This window comes from Cavia porcellus, unplaced genomic scaffold, assembly GCF_034190915.1.
Source record: "Cavia porcellus strain 051 isolate PalLab524CR breed Dunkin Hartley unplaced genomic scaffold, mCavPor4.1 scaffold_24, whole genome shotgun sequence".
In the NCBI taxonomy this organism is placed as follows: Eukaryota; Metazoa; Chordata; class Mammalia; order Rodentia; family Caviidae; genus Cavia; species Cavia porcellus.
Genome location: NW_026947507.1, coordinates 19857919 through 19876203, shown reverse-complemented (window position 1 = coordinate 19876203; position 18285 = coordinate 19857919). Strand labels below are relative to the sequence as shown.

General features: G+C 34.6%; 1 protein-coding gene and 1 long non-coding RNA gene across 2 annotated transcripts in view; one reads left to right on the top strand and one right to left on the bottom strand.

Annotated features, from left to right (window-relative positions):
* LOC134472672 (uncharacterized) overlaps nucleotides 1-13033 on the top strand; it is a 42414-nt gene extending 29381 nt beyond the window's left edge. The window contains exon 2 of the long non-coding RNA XR_010042586.1: nucleotides 12683-13033. This is a non-coding gene — a long non-coding RNA (uncharacterized LOC134472672). The remainder of the gene's footprint in view (nucleotides 1-12682) is intronic.
* Vegfc (vascular endothelial growth factor C) overlaps nucleotides 1-18285 on the bottom strand; it is a 108659-nt gene that overhangs the window by 29816 nt on the left and 60558 nt on the right. The window contains exons 2-3 of the mRNA XM_003469119.5: nucleotides 4133-4346; nucleotides 2612-2802 (exon numbers count right to left, since the gene is read on the bottom strand). Of these exons, the coding sequence (XP_003469167.1) occupies nucleotides 2612-2802; nucleotides 4133-4346 (405 nt within the window). The remainder of the gene's footprint in view (nucleotides 1-2611; nucleotides 2803-4132; nucleotides 4347-18285) is intronic.

The window sequence follows — 18285 nt, the reverse complement described above, 5'->3', positions numbered from 1 at the left end:
AGATGAGTAGAAATCAACGAGATAAATGGATATCTGTGTTTGAGGGTGAGGAAACACTTCAAACACAGTTTGTAGTGACTTGAAAGTGAAATGTAGGCCAAATCTCAAAGCTAACAGAATTTCAGTACTGGTAAGAGCAGTTTTTGAGGAGAAATACTGTGAAAAATGAAGCCAGAGATTTATGGAGCGGTTACATCATGGAAGGACCAGTAAATTACATGAACTGATTTTTGTCTTAAAGAAGGGTGCATTCAAAATACTTAATAACTGACAGCATTTATACCAATCAAAAGACAACTGTTTAATCAACCCAATTAACAAATACTAACTTACGAATATATTTGTTAAGGGCTGGCTCAGTCTTGGCATCAATGCTTCTGACATATTTTTAGGAAATCTCAATGTGGCAAAAACATTGGAGGGAGAGAAAAATCAAACTATGAGACCAGTTACTAGGCTGGTCCAGGTACAATGCTGCAGATGAAAGATAAATGTGACCCACACCACAGTGGGATCAACAGAATGAAGATTCCATACATGTCCTAGTGATGTCTGGAAGGTACAGTTCACTTAACAGCTTTTAGTTAAAAGAATAAAATAGGCTTACTGAATGCATATGTGACAGTGTCACTTACTAAGACAGAGAACATTGTGGAAACAGACAACAAAGACCAAAAAGATTCATTTACTTGTTGGTTTAATTGGAAAAGAGGAGGATATTTCATTATTCTATTACAGGACAGACTGACTGTGACCCATCTTGGGAAAATCAAGTTTCAGTAGATATTGTATGATGGAAAACAGGAGTGAAGTCTAAATTGAAGATGAGGATTCAGAAGTCAGTACTATAAAGAACAGAAAGGATAGATGACAAAACACAAGGAGAGTATATGAAGTTGGATGAGAGGAGCTTTGGAACAAATATTAATCCCACTCCCTTCAGTATCTTTAATCTCCATGTCCATGGCATCACAGTACTACAAAATCCCTTTGGCGCTTCCCATCTAATCACAGAACATCCTGTCCTGCTTGTCTCTTTCTGATAAATCCTCTACAATATCCCCAGCAGATGTGATACTGTAAGAAACTCAAACCCGATGCTCTCAGTCTCCAGCATCAAGGCTCTTCAGTGATTGTGCATTGCTTGTTAAAGTAATTAATCTATGGTCCTGGGAAATGAACCAGTGCCTTTGAACAGAGCTGCATCTACAGACCTTTCCGTGTCTTATTTCAAGATGAGATTTTGTGATGTTTCTAAATTGTTCAGGCTGCTAAGCAACTGATGATCCTCCTGTCTCAACCTCTTAAGTGCTAAGATGATAGGAATGTGCCACTCTCCACCCCTAATTTCCACTGCTTTTAGAATAAGAGCAACATGTTTATCATAGCTTTGAATATCTGGCCTATATCTTCCTCTAACATAACTATTCCTTTAATTTTTACATTAACAGCATTGTAGGCTTCCTCAGTTCTTGGGAACCGTTGTGTTCTCTCGGCCCCAGTGCCTTTGCACATAGCTTTAAATTAGTCATAAAGACCAATTTTCAACTAGGCCGAACATGCAATTGAAAGTATTATGGTAGTAATCTTAACTTTTATTTATAATATACTACACTATATTGTATATTATATTATATTATATTATAATACACTACTCTATATTGTAAATTTCTGACCATGTAGGTCAGCTAATGTGTATAGAATTAAATTTTCTAACACTGTATCTCATACAAATCAAATTTCACACCATTTAAAACAGTTCACTCTAATGGTCAAAGGATAATTCTGAATGTAGTCAAACAACCGATGATGGTTTAATTGAAAACAGCTTGGGAACGCTATTAGAACAACTTCAGTTTTGTCTTAGATTACTTCAACCTCTATGGAGGCCAACAGCACACACGACTGCAAACAACTCTCACAGGGGCCTTGGGTGCACAAGCCTATCTCCCAGAGCCAGCCTCCTCTTCTGCCCAAGACAGAAACACAAACCAGCTTTGAAAAGCCATGACCAGTCCAACCACTGGATAAAAAGTTTATTGATTATTTATTAGCAGCTTGATATCCAATGCGATGGACTTCACAGGTTACTCAAAATACTGAAGATTTAATGTCAGAATTATCTCCATTGCTGCTGAAGGGACACATAAATTTGTTTCACTGTTGACTTATTTCAACACTACATCACTGTTTTACAGAATACATGGCTATATTTTGCTTAGGAGTTTGGCATGTGGAATTTTGTGCTAAGCTCTATAGCTAGAAAGAAGTTTTAACCATTTAAAACTATTTTATTGCCAAATGAAAATTTACTCTTGAAGATCAACACACACATACACAGGATGCATACATGTATGTATATATGTGTATATTTATTATTTTCTCCAACAAGCTTTGACTCTGCTATATGAAAACAGTCCATAAAGCATCAATTACATTCTTTGTAAAAATGTATCATTAGGAATACAAAATGTGGAATTACTCTATTCTCCTAGGAAAATATAAGAAATTCTGACTCGAGCTAAATTACTTTAATGCAATCAGAAGTCTAAGCCCCCTCCTCCCACAGCCATGTTCCTCCCTGAAAGGGCTCCTGGGAGGAAACACCTACCGTCTTGCTGAGGTAGCCCGTGCTGGTGTTCGTGCACTGCAGCTCCTCACTGTTGCAACAGCCTCCACATCTGTAGACGGACACACATGGAGGTTTAAAGAAGGTGTTTGTGGCTGCTCCAAACTCCTTCCCCACATCTATACACACCTCCCGCGGCATGCATTGTGTCTTTCTCCACTCATTATCAACACCTGTGGAATCACAGGGAAGTCCTTCAGTTATTCAGAAACCACCATGGGAGAAAGTTCAGAGAAGTTGGAAGTTACCTGCATTTGACATCACACTAAAACATAATGCGTAAATGTAGAGAAATGGTTGCCAGGATCTTAAACTGGATTGTGAACGGGAATTAAGGTTTTCTTTCTGAAACTCATTTCTGCAGCCAAATGCAAAATCAGGATTAAGCTTTTAAAAGTGCACCATTCTCCTGCAGCACTTACGTTTGGTTTTTCTTGTTTTAAAAATGGGAGCTTACATATGGATGTTTATAAGATGTGTAGAAATAGTCACACTCATTTTCTACAGTACACAGCATTTTCTGGTTTTAGAGCACATGTAAACAATATAATTATATTTTTATTTTAAACTGAGATTGTAAATGAGAGAAGAACAATGGTTTTGGACTCAACTCAAAAATCATTTTCAGGCAGGCTCTTTGGCAACTTCGGATAATGTCACGGCTAAGTGAAACGCAAGGCTATTTTCCATTAAGACCTGTATCCTGAACTAACTTTTTTCAGGAAAATCAAATTTCCTATCTCTTCGTGCTTTCTCTTAGAATATTGTTTACAATGAGTTTGTAAGTTACCTATAACATTACTGACTGTTTCCTGCATTACAAATGCACTTCCTCAATGTTCTAGCTTATTCCTCTCACATTTCCTCCAAAATAAAATTCGGAGGAAATAAAGACATAAATTATTGGTTACTCAACTATAAGCCATTTTTTTTTGCTTTCAACGTTGCAATATCACTTCTTTATAGTAATATGTAATAACTAAAGAGAATTATTTTTAAAACTAGGTCATCAATACCCCAAATTCTGTGAAATTCCATGCTAGATATTTCATCAGCTTTACAAAGTACATCTCTATGTTAGCTTCCTGTGAGCAGCAAGCCAATAATTTCAATTTGCGAAGGTGATATGGGTTTGTTTTGAATTTAAGCATTTGTAAATTCAGGTTAGAAAGAAAATTTATATAGAGAAATATTTTATAGATTCACCACCTTTAAATGGTTATATTGGTCACTAACCTGGTGTGTTAAATATGCATTTTTAAAAATTTTTACAGTAGGATGTTACTTTAATTTTAAACATAATTACATTGATGTGCATGTACTTTTATGTTTTAAGAAATCATCCACGCTCAAAATTAAATCACAGAATGTTTTATTTTGAAACCAATTCATTACTGTCTTCTTTACTTTCAAGGCCTAAGGTTATTCAGTGATACAAATGCTGGCAACTTTCACTAGCCTGACATAGGAGGTTTAGTACACATTTTTTTGTATGTTACTTACTTTTCAGGATTTCTGCATTATAATGAGCTGCGGCAAACTTTATAGTCTCTTCTGTCCTTGTGTTCAGATTGGGCTGTTCTTTATTGTACTGCCAGCCTCCTTTCCTTAACTGACACTTGTACATTTTCCAATAATCCGGGTAGAGTACAGACATGAGTTCGTCGACGCTTGACACAGACCGCAACTGTTCCTCTAGATCCCTGCCTGCATAAGCCTGTCAAAGAAATTACAAGAGTGATCACTTATCAAATTAAGAATCAGGAAACAGACGTACTGAAAACAACTTTAGTTTAATGTTAATCATGCTACATTCACTAATAAGATACTATTAATGATTCCTAAGTTATTTAGCTTTTGGATAAAATTAGATTTATATTTTTAACTTGTCTGAATCTATACAATTAAAAAACATACTTTGTTCTTTAGACAAGACTTACGTAGGGATTTAACTTTATTTCTTTTACATAATTGGCAAATTTTTTAGGCTGGGAAATTCATTTTTTAGTATTACCCTCCTATTATATATGTGTAAATGCTGAAATTCACTCTAATTCTCTATATTTCAATAATGAGCATCAATACAATATACTCAGGATGGCTGAAATTAGGCATCTAATAGGGAAACTATTTTAGAAAAAGTACTCATGTCAAAAATGACATTTCAATAACAATGTCACAGTAAGATATATATTGTGATAGATTTTCCCAATATTTAAAAATATTGCTCAACAAAAATTATATTGCTACGAAACTGATATGAGACAGTTCAAACACTATATGTTTGTAAATGGTTAACTGCTTACATAAGTGTATCTAATTAAGTAGAACATTCTGAGTTTTATTCAAGTAGTTACATGTGTAAGAAAAATGCTTTTTCCTAAGTTGTGCTTTATATGAGGGGAAAATGGAACTTTTATAGTTCTATCTTCAAAGTGAAATTCAAAATTAACTTATTTTATGTGGTTATGATTAGCAAAGCTTTTAAATCTAAGTATATGGAAACAAAGCTTTTGCAAATAAGGATGGGAAGAAATATTGATAGGGGAAGGGGAATGAGAAAGAAAATAATCAAGATACATTATCTACAGGTACAAATTCTCTACGATGAATGTAATCAGTATGTGTATCAAAAGTGTACTGACAAAATTAAATGGCAAAAATCTAAACATATAAGTAAGTATCTTGGGTATGGTTTTCAAAGTTTATTGTGTTAGGAATTCACTGGAGAATTTAAAATTTCAGGTAGCTCCTACCTCCCCAAGTATTTGTATTTCAAAAATAGATTTAAGTTTTTCCTGTTTTTTTGAGGATAGGGAGTTGCAGTGGGGAATGAACCCAGGGTCTTGGACAGATCTATATCCCTATCCTATTTTTTTTTCTTTATTTTGAGATAGGATCAGAAAGGCTGGTTTGATCCTCAGATATTCTTGCCTCAGTGGCCTAGAGGGGAGTCCTATCTGATCTTTCTTCTTTTTATTAGTACATGATTGTAGTATATATTGATCACATTCAACATGGGAATTTTGTGTGTTTATATAACACATTTTAATTTGTTTTTCCTCTTCCTCTCCCCTGTTTCCAGATTTCTTTCTCTCACCATTGGCAAATATTATATTTCCATTTTTTCCTTCAGTATTTTCCTTAACATCCATTCTCCTTCCTCCTTTCCCATTTATTATTGCCCTTCCCATTTGAAAAAGATCTTTCTACTTGCTAATATCTAGCTTATCTTTTGTTCCTTATTTATACTCTGGGTTTCTCATAGGAGAGAAACAATGTGATATTTAAACTTGTTTGTCTTACTTATTTCTCTTATGATTATGGTCTCAAAGTGCATTTATTTACCTAAAAATCCTCGTTCATTCTTCATTTTACAATAGTACTTCATTGTTTATAAATACCACATTTTCTTTTTCCATTCATTGGGCTGTTTCCTAGATTTAACTATTACAAATTGTGCTGCTATAAACGTGTGCATGTATCACTGTGGCATGATGACTTTAATTCTTTTGGGAAGATACCTAAAAGGAGAGTACTTGGATCAAATGCACCACGTAGTTTTAGTTTCGTGATGAAGTTCCCAATGATTTCCATAGTGCTTATATCGATTTACACTCCCACCCACAATAGAGAAGGATTCTTATATCCCCACAGCCTCACCACTGGTTGATTTCTGGATGACAGCCATTCTTTCTGGGGTGAGATGGAATCTCAGTGTTGTTTTAATTTTTATCTCTTGAATGACCAGTCATATTGAATATTTTTGCAATTATTTATTATCATTTTTACTTCTTCGTCTGAGAATTGTCTACTCAGTTTGGATCTTGGTTTCAAAGCAGCTCACAGAGTATCTTATAGTTACCCAATTAAATGTTTATGGAATATTTGCCTCAGAAAGATCTCATATATGAGAGGACTTTCAAGAATCAAAAGTATTCCACCACCTAACAGTATTGCTAACCAGAGTGAAAGAGAAAAAAAAAAAAAAAAAACAACTCTAAAACTGATTATAAAAATTACAATCATGCCAGTTAATGGATGTATTATTAATTAGCTTATGGTTGCCATTTCACAATGCAAATCAAAATATCACACTTTACACCTTAAATATATTTTGTCACTAAGAGCTAAATAAAACAGAGGAGAAAAGTACACAATTATATTTTTGGTCACTACTACTATGAAATACCATAAATGGCTTTTGGTAACCAGTGCTTGCTAAAGAGTCCAAAACCACAAGCAATCAGGAACTGACTGCAACTGGGGAGTCAAGACCTAAGCTGACCACACCTGCTAGGATCCATTGGACTATTCACAAGTGGTGCTGCCTCATGATTCTGTTATGCAACACAGAGGAATAAATGAAAAGAATTTTAACAAAAAGGGATGATATTAACAGAGTTTTCAGTAAGTACTCTTTAAAGTGTTAAGACAAATTACTCTTGTACTTTCAAATTTAGAAATGAAAAATAACTGTAACCATGTATGTGTCAGGGAAAACACTGCCTCTAGATCAATGAGAGGAAAACAAACATAAAATTCACAATAGAAAGCTTAGTGTGGTGGCACATGCCTATTAGCACTCTGAAGGCTGAAAATAGGTCACCCTTGGTATATCTATGGTCAAGGTCTGCCTGAACTACATAATAAGATCTGTCTCAAAAAAAATTACACAAGAGCAAATGATATATAAAACTTAAATAGCAGAAAAAAGTTCCATTTCTATTCTTAGGCTAAAAAGATGAATATAAAAATAAAATGTGAAATACTGTATGTATATCATAGGAAACTCTAGAAAACATGAAAGATGATAAGATAGGAAAACTATTTGAAATATACATAATGGATGAAAAGCACTAATATTTCTCAACCTGTTGTGAGAATATGTTAACAAAAACAAATTGGTGCTTCAGTAGATAGATAGGCAAAGATCTTGAAATGAACAGTCAAAAAGAACACGTACTAATATATATTGGATGACAGCCAGTGTGAAAGAAATTACAATCCCTTTCAATCCTGGTGTGAATAAAAAATGGAAAGGTTATTCACATAAAATACTGTATTACAAGCTAAAAGGAGTTTAGTAACCCTCTGCATAGACAGCTCATTTACTTTGGAATTAAACTTCCCATCCAACAGAAGTAATATAATATGTTGGATGTATGCACAAACTCACAGTGAGTCTGGCTACATAATAATTAATATGAAAATAGTCTATACACCAAAAATAAACAATGCTGGCAGGGCTGTGGGTAAGAAATGAATCCTTCTCCAGTGCTGCTGAGAGTGTAGACTGGTGCAACCACTGTGGAAATCAGCATGGAGATTTCTCAACCAAATATGATTACAGGTCCCATTTGACCTAGCTATTCTCCTTCTGGATGTATTCCCAGAATAATTAAAAACATCATACCACAGTGATTTATGTGCATCCATATTTGTAGCAGCACAATTTGTAATAGCTAAATTTTGTAACAAGCCAAATGTCCATCAACAGGGGAATGGATAAAAAGGATGAGGGTTTTTTTTTTTTTTTTAATATATTAGAGTACTACTTAACCATAAAGAACAATAAACTGGAAACTTTTAAAGGTAAATGGATACAATTTGAGACAATACTCATAAGTGAAATAAATTAGATATATGTAAATACTGTGTTGTTTCACTAGTGTGAGAAAGTGATTAAGTAATTAAGATCTGAAATATACGATAAATATTGTAAATTAAGAAGAAACTATACAAAAGAATAGAGAAACAGTGAGAGGGAAAGGTGAAAGGAGAAAGAAGAAATATGTATACATAAAATAGTTACGATAATTATACAGTTATATTTTCTCTTATTTCACTGAAAAGAAAGGTACGCTAATATTGTTTGGACAAATAAAATGCCCTTATTTTGTACTCTGAATAACTACTATAAAGACAATAGTATGCAATGTATTAATTACTGTGACTCTCCTACTAATCTATTTTGTAGCTGTATTAATGCTATTTTTAATTATTGTCTTTAAAATAAAAAAAATGGTTGAAGCCTTTACTTATTCCATAAAGTAATATAATGGCACTATAAAATTATGATAAAGTTCTATCATATAAACAAAAATGGTTCATGATATATTATATGAAAAATGGTGTTTTATATTTACATACTACACTCACACCAACACAATGATCAGATGCATAGTATCATTGTCCACAAAACAAAATTTAAATACAAGCCAACCTCATGCACATCTGTATATAGCCTCAGAGTAACAGATATGCAGCAAAGAGACAACAATTAATTTTTCCAAATTGTAGGATAAAGGTAATTGTATTCTTTTTTATAGATTTATGCATTTTCAATTTTAACATATAACTTCTTATAATCATAACAAAATTTTCAAAGTAACCATTTATTCTGGAATGAAATCATCATTAACTCTGAGTTTTAAAATAGTAAAATGACTTTGGATATATGAATTTTTTCTTGTAGATATGATTTTGCCAGTAGTAGGTTAAGATCAAAGTAAGAAATGTCACAACAACTAAAGTAAAAACTAATGGTGAATGAGATTAGAGGCTCTCCCGTGTGAAGGGCTTGGCTAGAGGAATGGTCATGAAGTGGCCTAACGGGGCAAAAGCATGTAGGCCCTGGAAACGCATGGTTACAGATTTGGGACGCATGCTATGTTTGGCCAGTGTCCTTTCCCCTGTCTGATGAATTGCTCAGATTAACCTAAAGAATGTCATCTAGCAGACTTTGTTCTTTGAGGCAACTGCTCACCCAAGCTGTTTTTCTTCCTGAATTCTCTGCAATAAAAACCAGAGTGTTCCTGGACAGGGACTGCTCCTGTGAGACTCCCTCTTTCTGAGAGTCCCTCTGGGCCTTTTGGTGTTTGGACCAAGTGGCATTTCCGAGTAATCTTGTCATGCTCTGCACCACCATGGTCACATACTGTGACGCATCCACTCTTTTCTCTGGGGCCCTACTGGTGCTACTCCTAGGGTTCGTGTTTCCATTATGTTCTTGTTGAAAATTAAAGTTGAAATCTGTTTTCCTTATCTCTGTTCTCTCTTCTGATGCATCCCATATATATCAGCATCTCACTGTTCTTGAAGCATAACTCTGACAGGTTTAATTCCCCAAGAGTCCCTTGTGATGTCCCAGTAACTAATTAAGCTCAGTGAGCTTTTCTTTAATTGTGGATAATGATAAAAAATAAGACCCCAAACTTAAACACAGATAATAAACCCCTATAAAGTTGCTCTTACAATGTTTACAATAATTTTGAAGCACACAGGGAAAAATCAGTGTGCTAGTCAGCTGTCTGCTGTCAATAAAATAAAGAGTGAAGGAGAGAAATATTGTTATTTTTATATCTTTTATTGAATGTCTACTATGTGCCAAGGAATGTTTTGGGCATGTTACTTAGAAGGAAAGTCTCTCCTTTCTTGGAATATATAAACTAGAAATAATGTGTCATTATTTTTAAAGCTAAGAATATTATCAGCTCCTTGAATTTATTTTCTCCAACTAACTGGCTAATTTTAAGGCATACCATACCTATTTTGAATATTATAATTAATTTCAGATGAATTTTTTTCTTGCTTATGAGCATCTGTGTCTAAAAGATTCCAGATTATTTACTAAAGTAGAGCAGAGGGATAATATTTGTTGCTATGAAACAACGTTGAGTAAAACAAAGTTGAATTGTTTAACCAGAAGTACTATGTCTAAAAGCAAAAAAATCTACTTTGCATTTTTACTAACCCCTGAGCTACTAAATTTCTTCTATAATTACAACACATTTAAAAATTTACCACAAAGTAGCAAATGTATAAATTCGATATGATTTTCTTTAAAAAATTTATTCTTCTTCTAAGACGTACACAACATCTTGTTCTGGAAGGGGTGTGTGTTTGTGTGTGTGTGTGTGTGTGTGTGTGTGCGCGTGTGTCTGTGTGTGTGTGTGTGTGTCTTAGGGGTGAAGTGATGGGTGGTACACTGAAGACATACACAGTAAGTAAGCAAGCCAGAATAATGACTGAAGACTATCATCATATCTACTGTATCATTAAGACTCCAGAATCATTTCTAAGGTCAGTATGGCTTAGCCTGGAAAAGGCACTTACTCGGAAACCACACTCTCCTATCAACTCATGTTCTCTTAAATTTCTAACTGCTCCTAGAACAATTTGTTGATAACTGTTAAGTCTGCTTTCTAAACATATCAAGCCAAAACACTTTTCTCAATTTTATGCTATTTAGACATCCAACTTAGCAATAATTTTCTTTTCTTTTCTTTTTTTGTCTTTTTCATTTTTATCGGTACCGGGGATCGAACTCACGACTGCCTGCTTGCAAGGCAAGGTGCTTACGCCGCTGAGCTAAATCCCCAGCCCCAGCAATAATTTTTTTTATGTGATTTATCTTTTATGTCTTTTTCAGCAGGTGTAACACTACAAATTACATTCCAGGTAGGGGGAGCATGATTTTAAAAGATAAAAATTTAAAAATATGTGGGTGGCTATGGTAAGAAGTTTTGTTGCAATTACAATGTAGACAAGCAAAACTATACTGAAGACCTAGTCTACCTTTTATCATAGATATATCTTATGTGCTTGTTTTGAGAAGTATGCAGATGTGTGTCCACACTAAATGAGAAATGCAAAATATATCACATTAGTGAAATATTCAATTAATATTCATAAACTAAAACTTAAGATTTCAGTTTACACACATCATGAGTAGGGCAAATTTTATTGTAATTATTATAAATTTGATGTCTAAAGGATACATATAGGGTTAAATATCTTACATTCTACAATGTTCTGTATCAAAAGGTAGAATTAATGCTTAAAATTCAAGACAAAATAATCCATTAGCGAATACAGACAAGCTTAAAAAATTGATATTTTTACTCTCATTACAATTAGCTTTGTGCCTCTAAAATATGACTAAGCATTAGCCAGCTCAGTTAAATGATGGTAAAATAAAATACTTTATATTTATTAATATTTGCCAGGTACATGTCTATGTAGTAAGTGTATTTGCCAATCTGTACTTCATTTTGATATAAATGGGACTAACACTCTTTAATTACTCCCTTGTCCATCAAAACAATATATTGTCAAGAAATCAAGGGATTTACTTGATCAGAGAGAGAGAGAAAGAGAGGGAGAAAGGAAAGAGGTAGAGACAGAGACAGACAAAGAGAAGTTAGCATTTCAAAAGAAAAGCCTTATTTATTCATTAATAAACCAATCATAATATGTATGAATACAATTAATATTTACTGGATGTTTAAATGAAAAAAACGTTTCCACATATTGAGAAAGGGACAGGAATAAATCAGAAATGCTTTCTCAAGAGTGAGATGCAGCATGCATAAACTGCAAGAAGACAGACAGTAGTAGGCGCAAAAAAGAAAGAATTTGACAGTTTTGGGGGACTCCTGGGGAAGTAGCTATAGAGTCAGGGTGGAATTTCAACTTTATGTTGGCTTTGGAATCTGCCCTGGGGACTGCGGGAGGACCTTCTAAGGATACGTGAGTGGGTCATGGAAGCATGGCCTGTGGTCTGTGTTTGTTTCCTCACCTCTTCTGTTCTGACACTGGTCCCCTGCTTTGCTTCCCAACTGCCATGAGTAGCTGGCTTTGGTCCTCCATGTGTTTGCACCCTGATATACTTACTTTGGAGCCAGCCAATCACAGACTGATACTCAGCAAATTCAATCTCTCCTCCTTCAAGTTGTAGGTGTTAACACTGTGCCTCAATGCCAAGAAATCTCACTAAAGGTATATTTCCAGCTGTGTTAATCAAAGAAGAAGCTCATTCTGAAGCTCTTGCTGTATAGTCCTACATATACCTATTTATAACCTATATACAGAGCACCTATATACAGTATACGTACTGCATATAAACAGGACTGTAGATACCACACAAAGCTATTTTCATTTAAAATATATCCCATTATTTTCAAATCACTGTTCTTTATTCTGAAAACGGGTTTTTATTTTTCAAAATGGGTATAAAATGATTTAGAAATTTCCATTTTTATTTTGCAGTGACAGTGACACTTTTCTGGGACAAAGTGAAGACAGATTCCTATGTGGCCTCTTCTCCGGGAGGACTTTTCTTTGGTATTCTGCGTGTGCCCTTCAAAAGCTCAGTTACTGTAGCTTGTGACAGCAGTGTTCTTCGTATCGACTTCAAACCTCCTTTTCTCAATAGCTATCATCACTGGCCTGATTCCCTGTGTCACCCTCATAATCAGTCTTCTGAGTTGCTATATAGATGCCTCCACTTGCCAGACATCACAGGAACCCTTGATCAATACTCACTAAATGATGGTGTCACTCATTTAATCTGGTTTATCACTAAAAATAAAATCCACCTACCAACATGGAGGATTGCGATTATCTGGCTCATGTTTACTTTGTAGTTGTCTCTGATTTCCTCCCAAGCCATTCCCCCATTCACTCACTGAACTTGCATATCTCATAAACTTCAAGCTTTTTGCGTAGCTGAAACTTTAGCAAGAGTTGTGTCTTTTTCTGGAATTATATTGTCCTGGCACTGTAAGTAATTGATGCCCTGTGTTCATTATAGCTTCAGTTTAAATGTCAAATAATCATTACAGCTTTCTATCTACTGTTGTTAATATCCTGATTTACACAATGTAGCTTGACATTTTTTTCTTCATATCATTTCAGACAGACAGTGTAACCCTATCTTACAATATTCTTGCTTTACTTACTATACATGACCATTTGTTTGCATACTGAATACTTGCTTCTTCGTAGTAAGGTATTCCGAGAGGGAATAAAAGAAAAGAGTAAGTATACGCAATTTTCTTTCATGTCATGAAATAACTATATAGATAATGTTTTCCTAAAATCAAAGTAAAACAGAAAAACATGTAAAGGTAATTTAACTCAAAAATTATGAAAGCTGCCAAAAAAAGTAACCATAATTGTATATTTATCTTCTTAAGATAGGTAAGATTTCATTTTAGAAGTCATTCTCTGTTTAGTTTGAATTTGGACAAAAACAAAATAAGCACAGTTTTCTTTTCCGAGTAAACATTGAAGAGACAGTAGAACATTTGTATTTTAACTAACTTTTTCATTGTTTTAATGTTGAAAGTTTAGTCAATGCATAAATATAGGAAACTTATTTTCTTTAATCTAAACATTATCAAATTCAATTAAAATCAAATACGTATGGTTGAGTGTTATAAAAAAGCTTAAAATTCACTTACTAAATAAGATGCAAGAAATAAAGCAGAAAAATTTTTTTAAAGTAGGGAGGGAAAACACAAAAGTTTGATTCAATGATAGTTAATGAAAATAAATTATTTTATTCTTGCAAATATTAATTTATTATAAAAATTGTAGTAAAGAAAAACCCCATTCATTTTGTATTCTAAGTGGAAATTTTCCAAGCACTTAGTTGCATTTTTCTTCCACTAGGTAATGCCAAGGAAACTGAATTAACAAATAGTCTTACAAATAAATTCTAAAAATTAATAGTTTAGGGCATTGGTAAGAAAGAGAGAAATACATTACAACCAAGATATTAGACTCAGACCTTCTTCTCCTCCCATAACACATAAGATTCCAGATTCCTCAGAGAGCTTGACAAGACTGCAATTGATTAATTGTTTTTCTCAAACTCTGTAATCTAACTCCAGGATGCTAAAACACTTTCCCTAAACTGCATCAGAATCTCTAACACACACAGCTAAGGCATTGCCACTTACTGTTTGGACCAAATCTCTTATTAACTAATAATAGCAATGGTACTTCAGCAGCAGCAGCAGTGGTAGTAGCAGTTAATGATTATTACCATTTTATCTGAATAAAGGCCTGGCTTACTAGAAAATCAAGTTGAAAAGGGTATAATGATAGACGTTATTACAAAAGGCCTAATACAAAAAGACCTAATACTAAATGAAAAAGTAAATCAAAAAGCACAAAGTCTACTTGGTGGTAGGAATTATGAATTAGGCATCAGTGATGAATGAATAATTTGTATAATCTTCACCTTGTGATGGGAAAATATCACTAACATAACCTTATGCTGATTATTGATTCTTACAATAAGCAATAGTCATTATGGCTGGTGGCAATATATATATATATATATATATATATATATATATATATGTAAAATATTATTAGCTTTACTTTTAGTCAACTAATATTTCTACACACATTTTGTCAATTTATTAATAATAATTGTTGGCCTCAGAGCTGAGACCAAGTCAATAATAAATGGAAAATAATTTTTTAACTTCTAATTAAGCTGGCAGAATGAACACAGCTATATAGTTCTGCCTTCCAAAATTCTACTAATGTAACATTATATAACTGCAGAGATAAAAGGAGATACTAGCGGATGATCAATAGCATATATTTTTAGAAGATAAAAATCCAATAGTGTCACCAGAGGAGAGCTGAATGTCACATGCCTGCATGTGGGAATGGCTATAACAAGTCATTTTATGCCCCAGAGCTACCGACATATTTATTCACTAGGTTTGATGGAAAATGAAGGGGAAGACACAGCTAAAAATGGGGAGACTGATCCAAGTTCATTAAAGAAATTTGCCTGAAGAGTCTCATCCACCATCACCAACAGGTCGAACAACTACATCTTTCAAATGGTAGCTTGAACCTGGAGGCTATTTTGTGAAGAAATAGAAACATAAGAGTGTTTAAATTCAAGAATTTTAGGTGAAGAGCATAACACTTACTGAAAATGAAGGGTGAAAGATGAGACAGAGGGGAGAAAAGGGGAAAAGAGGTTGCAGGAACAGGAAGATGCTGACCAGAAGAAAGCCTGCCTGGAAACACCAGAATAATAAATCACCTTTTCCTTAAACCATAGATGTACAGAATTGTGTCTTAGCAATTAGAAAGTGATTACAACATCAAGCCCTTTGCCCTACTTGCTTCTATGATAGCTTGCAGCCAGACTTAAGAGTTCTTCAACCACCAACACCCAGCCACCCACCCATTACTACACACACAACAGGGATAGACGATGTTTCTTCTCTACAGAATGTTTTATCTCTACAGCGTTTTTTACCTCTTTGTGACCACAGGGAAAAGTTACATACTTGCTTGCTGAGATGTTGCCTACTGTGTGGGGGTGGAAGCGATCTCTACACACATTTATCTTTAATTAGACCTAACAAACTCAGTTAGTAGGTGAAATATTCTAAAAACAAAACTCTGAATGCAAGTGGAAATGACAGGTGAGTTCAAAAAAATCTTTAAAGAAGAAATTGGCAGATTAAATTGGATCTACAAATTAAATTGGATCTCTACCCCAAGCATTTTCCAATGAAATGAAAAAACTCAACCCATTTTATTTAATGAGGCCACTGATTAAGCTGATAACAAAGAGAAATGTGGGTATGAAATAATTTCTCAGAGGTATATTTTTCTTAGAAACATCAAGGCAAAATATTTGTTAGCAAAACAGCAAAATGAATCCAGCAAGAAATAAAAAAATAATAACTATGAAAATCAGATCTATCCCAGAAATACAAGGTCATTTTAACATCTGATAATCAGTTCATAAAAATAATCTATTAATAAAAAAGAAAAACATAACATAGCATCTCAATAAAATATATTTAACAAACCTAACATTCAATCTTGATAAAAGTCTCAGTAAATCACAAATAAGTTTGAACATCCTCAGTCTTAGAAAGGGTATCTATTGACACAGTTACCATCCTACTTGACAGAAGACTTGACTGTTTCTCATTAGTTGAAATGAGGCAAAGAAGATTGCTTACATGGTTTCAATCAAACATGGAGGTAACAGACAGTGCAATTATGCAAATTAATGAATAGACTAGTGACATTCAAAGAAGCAAAGATGTAAAAATGTCATTATCCAGGGATTATATGATCTACATATAAAAAATTTAAGAAAACAAAAAATCTGTTAAAACTGAAAAATGAGTTTTAGCAAGGTCAGAAAGTGTAAGCATTAAATAGCCACAAAATGAAATCAGGATAACAACTGCATTCATATTAGTGTCCCATAAAGTAAGTGAGGAGGGAATTGATTTGTTTAAAGAAGAACAAGACCAGTACAATGAAAAATATAGAACTTTGTTAACAGAAATCAAAGGTCTAAGTAAAGGATACTCCTACAGTGTTCACAGATTAAGCCACTCAGATAATTCAATTGAGAATTTTTCCCATATTGGTCTACAAATTAAATTGGATCTCTATCAAAATTCCACCAGGATTTTTGTAGAAATTTCAAACTGATTTTAAAATGTGTACAAAGAACCTTAAATATATAATTTAATTGTTTTTTCGGAAAACACTTTCAATTGCTAATTTATACCAGAATTGTTGGGTTACTCCTTAGCTCGTTGGTAATTCGGGAAGCAATATTTTGGAAAGTCATAAATGCCCCAGATTTCTACTTAAAGAGAAGCAAAGGCTGCTGAGAGACAGTCTTGGCAGCTTACAGGCTTCCACCTCCCACTGAACCAGGTTCTCTGTGTGCCCGAAGCCTTGGATGTGGAAGAGCAGCAAGAGCTTTCTCTGCTCACAGCTGCAGCTTGTAGCATCCAGCACTTTGCAGATCTCCTGTATCATATCCGTGAGATCCAGGGAACCAGCGTTTTTCATGCTCCAGGTGAAGTGCATTAAACACAGTTTTGCTTCTTTGCCTTTATCCCTTTGCAGGTACACTGCAACATCTTGAGAATTTGAAAGTTAACTTACTAAAAACAAAATAGTGGAGCCCTAATTCTGTGTGTGGAACAGGGGCATGATTTCAGGAGACAAGCTGGATAAGGAAAGCGGGCCACTGTATATTGCAGTTCCTCACTCTGGGACACAGAAAGCGCTAAGACACTGGCTTTTGGGAAGTGGTTTAAGACCCCACTGGTTTCCCTGCTAACACTGTGGGCTGAAGCAACTGGAGTTCTCAGATCAGGATTAGCGTTGCCATTCTGAATGAATCACTGTCTGTCTGCAACAGTGGTCTCATTGCAAATGTGTTGTGCCACATCATTCACCAGATGCTGCACTGTCATTAGGGACAGCAGGGTTTTTCTTGTGGTTAGGAATACTTTCCTTGCTGAGATTACTTGAGTTCCCAGGCGTGGGACTGGCTGGACCAATTCCCTTTCCACTCAGTGCCCTGCCACTGGATTTCTGGGAGGGAATTCCATCTTCTTTGAAGTTCTCTGTGGCGCTGGTCTCACTCCTTAGATATGTAACAACTGAAGGAATAGCTTATCCAGTACAGTCACTGTACCATCTCTGATTTTGGCTAGAAAAATTGCCTCTCTGCACTCCGTGGTAAGCAGGACTGGCCAGTGCTTTTGCTGAGTTCGTGGTTAGCTTTTTCTCAGCAAGTGAAAGGTTCCTGCTAGATCTGGTTCCGGCTATAAAATCCAGATTTTCTCCCTAGCAACCAATATGTTAGCTGGGATTTTGTGAGATTTCATTTTACTAAGAGATGTTTGAATTTCTTCTTGTGAAAATCCCATTAACACCACACTATCTATTCTTTTCTGGTCTGCAATGTTAAATTCTGGTTCAATGAATGATTCAAATGCATCTTCCTCATGCTCTGCAGTGATCCACCTGTCCCTCAAGACTTGCTCTAGACTGCCATGCGTACT